Genomic DNA, 7,147 nt, shown 5'->3' on the forward strand with positions numbered 1-7,147 from the left:
TTTTCTCCAGACACATACAAAATACAAATTAAAGAGAAATAATGAAACATGGATCATTAGTATATCCACATTATCTCTAAAATTAAGAGAAAATATATATTTTAATCAGTTAAATTAGATGACCCAACTTTCCTATGATTCATGCAATGTAATTTTGTACAAATCACTACTATAACTTAGACATATATACACACATAATACAATTATTTAAACCACCTTTTATTTCTCAGTTTGTATAGGGCTTCTTTCACATCCTTATTCCTCAAGCTGTAAATCAGAGGGTTTAACATAGGAATTACCAGGGTGTAAAACAGTGAAACCATTTTGTCTTGATCTAGGGAGTAGGAAGAACTTGGCCGAAAATACATAAAGAGCAGAGTTCCCTGAAAAATTGCAACTGCAGTCAGGTGAGAGGCACAAGTAGAGAAAGCTTTGAATCTCCCCTCATCAGAACAGATCTTCATGACAGATGAGATGATGTAACAGTAGGAGACAAGAAGTCCAGAAATGGTGCTCAGTTCAATAAACCCAGAAAATATAAACATTGCTAACTCATTGACCTGTGTATCTGAGCAAGATAGTAACAGGATAGGAGGGATATCACAGATGAAATGATTAATCTCATTTGACCTACAGAAACATAACCCAAATGTCATTATAGTATGCATAACAGTATCTATCATTCCTAGTAGGTAAACTCCAGCTAGGAGTTGGTAGCAAACCCTACTGGACATGTCTACTATATACATAAGGGGATTGCTGATGGCCTTGTACCGATCAAAGGCCATCACTGCCAACAGCATGCACTCAGCATCTATAAAGATACAGGCAAAGAAAAACTGCAAGGCACAGCCAACAAAAGATATAGATTTGTGTTTGTTCATTAGGTCCACCAGCATCTTTGGCCCAACTGCAGTTGAATAGCAGAGGTCTGAGAAAGAGAGATGGCTAAGAAAGAAGTACATTGGTGTGTGTAGCTGGGGATCCATTCTGATCAAAACAATCATTCCAATATTTGTCACAAGAATAATGAGATAGATGAGAAGAAATACAACGAATAGAACCACTTCTATGACAGGGTTACTAGTAATTCCCAATAGAATAAACTGAGCGATTGAGGAGCAGTTTCCTTCATCCATTCTTCTTTGTCCTTTGCCTAAATTGTTCAAAAAGCATTCAAAATATAGGATGACTGGTATTTAATTTATCTAGGCAAGAAAACTGTAGTCAATTTTCAGACTCTAATTTCATTATGTAGAAAATATTCTGTGTATCTCTAAAATCAGACAGAAATCACTCTTAAAGTGGCATGATCATCAAAAATTCCCTCAAATATTTGAAGTGGGCAGTTAATCCTTTTTAATATAAATTAATAAATAGTTCCTGACATGATTTTTCTTGCTCATCCTAAGGCTATAAAATTGAAAAGCTGAGGCCAGCCTGGACTACCAAGTGAGTTCCAGGATAGGCACAAAGCTACACAGAGAAACCCTGTCTCAAAAAAAAAAAATTGAAAAGCTGAAAATAAGTTATCAGATTACAACTCATCTGAAAGAAACAACAGAACTGTGTAGGAGATCCAGTAATGAAAGACTAAACACTTTATAAAATTGAGCAAAGGATCACATTCACCATATTAAGAATCATTGTTTACCCTCTCATCATAGCATCAAATACAAACAAATCCATGGAAATTGCTATGGTATGATTTTGTGACATTTTCTTACTGACACCTCTTTCATTAGAGCATCTGGTATTTGTCACCACTCATTGATTTTGCGATGTGAAGGGCAACACACCAGACTCCAAATATTAGGTCCTTACAAAAGAAAGTGATAAAGCCAGTGTTAGAAAATGCCTCTGCATTAAATCTACCAAATGTTTGATTACAACTGTATGAACCTAACTCTAAAGGTAAGTATAAATAATGTTGTGAAAATACAGATTGAAGGCATTCTCTATCAGCTTCCCACTTTGTCCTTCAATGTCAACTTTAGAAGACTTTGTACTATATATTTAAATACTTTCTTCAAATTCTACTTCACATGGACTTCAAACACTTAGAAACAAGAGCTCAATTCTCCTCTTGCATGTATTTGCATTTAATGTGAATTTACAACATACACTACTTCCAGTCAAACTTTAGAATCGTTAAAGGTATCTTATTCTCTTTACTAAGTCAAAGATGTAATATAAATTCATAAATAGATAATTACATGCTGTTATATTAATAAAGCATGTTTACATTTATCATTCTCTTTCCCAGTGGTATTTTCTATAGCCTAAATAGAAGTGGAGGGCTTGCCCGAATTGTCAGAATATTGTCACACTTCTACTTTTTGCCTTGCTGGTAAATGTCTAACATACGGGGCTTGCCCTAAGTTGTTTTAAAATGCAAGAAATACACATGTGGGAAATACATAACTTTTGACTTAAAAAAAATGCCTTTGCATCATTGGTTTCAAATAACCTGAAAATGCATGAAGACATTAGGGCTTCTGATGAACACATCTTCTCTTTCTTGTATTTATGTTTGTTTTCATATATGTACCAGGGGATGCTTATTCATGTACATTGATGAATGAAAGTACTTTTTCTATACTGAGTCATTTTGGCATAGAAATCCTATGGAGGTAAACTCAGATGGTTTTCTGTTTGTAATGCTTTGATTTTATTATTTTTGAGCAACATGAAAAAACTATTATGCCATATCACTTACACAGTTGTTTTAGGAATCAATCTTGGTTTCTAACCAAAATTGGTTTCTAAATAAAATTTCACTGAAATTTTGTGAAATTACAGAAATATAAAATAAAAATAATCAAATTCACACAATTATAGCAAGGAAACAACACTAGCCACTATATTTAGAGTGTGAAGTTTGGGCCACACAAATCAATGTGATCTTGCCCAGATTTTCCAGCAGAATAGGGAGATGAACAACCAGAAACACCAAGAACAAAATCCACTTTCATGTCAGACTTACTAATAATTCTCAAGAGAAAACATTCTGGAAGTGAAAAACAGTTCTCTTCATTCATTTTTCTCTTTTCTTTGTCTACATCATCTGAAAAATTATCAGTGCTGTGTTAGGGTAGAGCTTTTGATCTGAATAGGTGAAGTTATTATCCACAAATCAAAACATAATGTCATTGTTATGTAGTCTTATGATATGAACTAAACTGAGAAAGCAAGAGGAATTTTGAATATTTAACAAAAGCGTCAGTTGTACAAGTTTAAAACATATTGATTACCAATGTAGATGTAATTCATTATTTTCTTTACTTATCTAATCTTTACTATACATTATCAGTAAATGTATTTGATTAATATAGAAACTCATCCAGATGCAATATAATAGAAAGAAAATACCAATTAACTGAAAAGCCAAACAGAGCTTCTTATTCTCTTAATCAACAACTTCAGATTTCCTATCCTTCAATACTCTAACTTAATTTGCTATATTGTTTGCTCAAATTAATTATGAAATACTGCCACCTTCTCAGAAATAAATGCAAGTTGTTCTGGCACTATTAGTAGTTTGATTGAATTTACTAAAATAAAAATTATTTATTTAAAAGTTTGACCACTGCTCTTCATTGGCTCACAATTTCTTAACTGCTGCTTTTTCTTTTCCTATTTGTTTATGTTGGTTTTTTTTTTTCCACCTGGGCCCAACTTATGAATCTTCAGAAGACTTAAGAGCCCACAAAAAAACCTGAAATAACAGAGTGTAACTAATACCACATTTTGGCACACAGATTGACTATTTATTTCATTGAAAATGAGTGCAAAAAGAAAGGTCTGTTACATAGCCTGTTTCCTGTCTAACATGGGAATTTGTGTGTTCATATGGTAAGGTGTTTTTTAGTTTATTTGTAGTTACATGAAAAGGTAAATATGGACTGTGGTGTATAATCCCAAAATATTGTGGTTTAGGTTATATGGACACAAGTTGTTATATATTGCTATCCAATTTGTACACCATGTATTATTATTTAAATGAAGTTAGAAGAATTTAATAAGTTTCCCATACCACATCATGAGTGTGCAGTAATAAAAAGGGAATTGTATAGTAATAAAATGTGCCATAATAAATGTAAAAGTATCATATACCCCTACCAGCCATATCCAAGTAAATGAAGGCACTCAAATTCTCAATTATTTAATAATATATGTCTCTTAGCATTAGGTGGCAGAATTCATGTAGCTACGTAAGTTGATTAAGCCATGTACTAATTTATTCATCAATTGTATTGCTCATGTTTCAAATAAATTACAATGTTATTTTCTTCTACTTTTGCAAATAACCATCCCTAAACCTACCTGAGCCCAGATGGTCTTTCCATCTTTACTTGCAATACCAGAACAAAGTGGATCATCATTTATTTTCAGCGGGGACTGTTGGGACATAATTCTCTTGAGGCCAAGCCTTCCTATTTGCTTCATCCTTGTGTAGTACTTAATTAGTTTCCTGGTTCAGTATTCTCCTGGGAATACTCAACAACTGCATCCCTGACTGCCATCTTCACACTTTATACTTGATGCTATTGATGAGTGATAGATACTGACTGGAACCTATAGAGAAACTGAAAGAAACTGAAAATTATCTGTCCTTAATGACTTCCACACCACACTGGTGTTATCCAAACTCTCCTGTCTTTTAAACAATCTTCTCCATTCTCAATTTAGAGAAATGGTAATTCTAAACATTGTATTTCATCATTGTCTGAACATACTCTCAACTCCATAGGAATCATACTCATTTCAATTATTTTATGACTGATCGACACTTGAACATCTGATATATTCGTTTTCATTTCTCATGTCTGATTGCACCAATCATTTTATCTGTTACTACAACAAAAGGGTTCTGGATGAACAATGGGTTATTAAAAGCATTTGTTAAATAATAACTGGCATTAATTTTTTAGATGCATAGTGATGGTTTTATTTTCAAAACGTACATTAGGAAAATGTCTTTTAAAAACAGTGAGTCTTCTATATCCTGAAAAATGTATTATTTTAGCACCTTTTTATTAATATTGTATAATGAAATTTTATGGGTTATCAAAAATTACCAATATTTTCTAAGTGCAACGTTCACCTCTCTTTCAATGTTGGTGGAATGCCTTACTCTCTGTCTTCAATCTATTTCATTAAGAAAAAGAGTTAACCTTGGAATCACATTCTTTTAACCAGAAAATTACCAATATTCTTCATTCCAAAATGTGTTTGAAGAATGTATTCATTCAGTAGTGGGCTCTTTTTGAGCAAAACCTTTGAATTTTGCTGTAGATTATTGTGGATATGCTACTAGAGATGATGAGTCTACTTATTTTTAAACATACACATTCATATTAGCTAGTCTCCACGAATATTGGATGTTCAGATCTTACCTTGTATTTCCATCTCTAACAACTGTATTATATGGAAAGCACATTTCATGGGGAAAGTTACAGAAAGCATCTTGAATCCTGTAGGCATGGTGTTTGTATGACTACAAAACACTTGCTCTTCAGAGTTTTCTGATACCACAATGAAGACAAAAACATACTTCAAATGATTATGATGATGGCAGTTTGGCCACTGTAATAAAATGTTTTATTTTATTTTTAAAATAATAAATAGTGATCTACACACTCATACATCTAATATAATAATCACTTCTTCAAACTCTACTGTTTCTATCGGCAAGTAACCACAGAAGTTTAAGTATACAAGAAAGACACAAGGCTTCCAGAATGAAATATAACTTCCTATTTTGTTTCACGTGAGTGTTAATTTCCATATTCTCAATGCTTTTTAAATACATCATTTGGATTCACAAACAATCACATATTCCTTCATATTCTCCATCCTTGTGAAATGTTCTCCAAAATATATCACCCCTTACATTACTATTTTGTGATGCTATTTTCTATTATGGAATTTTAATTCCATTTTTTAAAATTTTCAGACATATAAAGAATGGATTTTTATCATATTCACCACAATGCCACAACTCAACACTTCACCTTACGACCATTCATGGCTTTATGTCCTCTCCTTTTCCTAGTTTTGATAGCACATCAAGTTCCACTTAGTTTGCCTGTATATTTTTGGGTGTAGGAACATATCCTGGATGAGGGTTGACTGAAAAGAGACCATATTCTTAAAGAAACGTGACTCTCTCTCTCCAGCAGTCATCAACTATCTCTATCTACTCAGCTAGTGTGGGGGAGTGCATAAGAACATCCTTGCTCTGTGTCAGAATTTTGAATGACCTGATATTGTGCAGAACCAACTGCTGTGAGTTAACGATGGCAGGGTCTTGTCACGTCCAGAATATATTGTTTTGTCCACATTTTTCCTACCTTCCAGCTCCAATCTCCCTTCACATTCTTCATGATATTCCCTGAGTATTGGAGGGAACAGATAGGATATTCAGATCCCATTTTGGTGCATAATTTATTGATGCAGTGTGGAGACCCACAAAGGTTTCCTAGAGAGATCTGAGTTTGCTTTACCCAGCAGGGCTGTATTAAAGATTGCTTGACCATGTGCATGGTTACTAGGTGACTGGAAGGGTCTACACTTGGCTGAGCTATGGGCCGGTCTCTGCTCCACCCCTTGGCATTCCTATAAATAGCCCTTTAGAAGAGACATAAGGGGTTGGTGGATAATAATCCAGGCCTTCTCGAGGCTACATTGTTTCTATCTGTTTCTCTCCCCTCTATCCTTCTATCTAAATATTTCTCACTTCACCTTCCTCAAGAGTACCCTGGGGGGACAAAGTGGGAGCTGATCTCCCACAATGCAGTGATGTTTTAATTTATTAAAATTCCAATAAAGAGTGTTTTTAGAAATTGAAACACAGCTAATAGGGTTAAGTCAGGGTATCTGTAAGACTATTCCAGGTGTTTACAAAGCCTTCTCAATGATATGAGGGTGAAACAATGTTCTCATAATTATAATTAGTCATCACTTATTTGAGGGAAAGAAGAATGATACAAATGTTTTTTTGAAAACTAGATACCACAAAAACAATCTAGTGTGCAAAAAATCTTGGAGAAACCCTTCATGCGATGGTTTACCTTGACTGATAATGTTAAAATTAAAAAGTCCCTAGAAGATTAGCAAGCACACCTCTTTGTGTAGGGTAATA

The 7,147-nt window shown here is 33.8% G+C and overlaps 1 protein-coding gene across 1 annotated transcript; it reads right to left on the minus strand.

Moving 5' to 3' along the window:
* Nucleotides 1-203: 203 nt before the first annotated feature.
* Nucleotides 204-1,142, minus strand: LOC131908274 (olfactory receptor-like protein OLF2). The gene has a single exon (XM_059259326.1). The coding sequence runs from the start codon at nucleotides 1,137-1,139 to the stop codon at nucleotides 204-206; it is 936 nt and encodes a 311-aa protein (XP_059115309.1). The 5' UTR covers nucleotides 1,140-1,142.
* Between the last annotated feature and the right edge of the window lie 6,005 nt (nucleotides 1,143-7,147).

Source organism: Peromyscus eremicus, chromosome 4 (genome assembly GCF_949786415.1).
Source record: "Peromyscus eremicus chromosome 4, PerEre_H2_v1, whole genome shotgun sequence".
NCBI lineage: Eukaryota > Metazoa > Chordata > Mammalia > Rodentia > Cricetidae > Peromyscus > Peromyscus eremicus.

Bases quoted from the DNA above. Each gene is read 5' to 3' on its own strand.
- LOC131908274 (XM_059259326.1), bottom strand. From the start codon at position 1,139: ATGGATGAAGGAAACTGCTCCTCAATCGCTCAGTTTATTCTATTGGGA.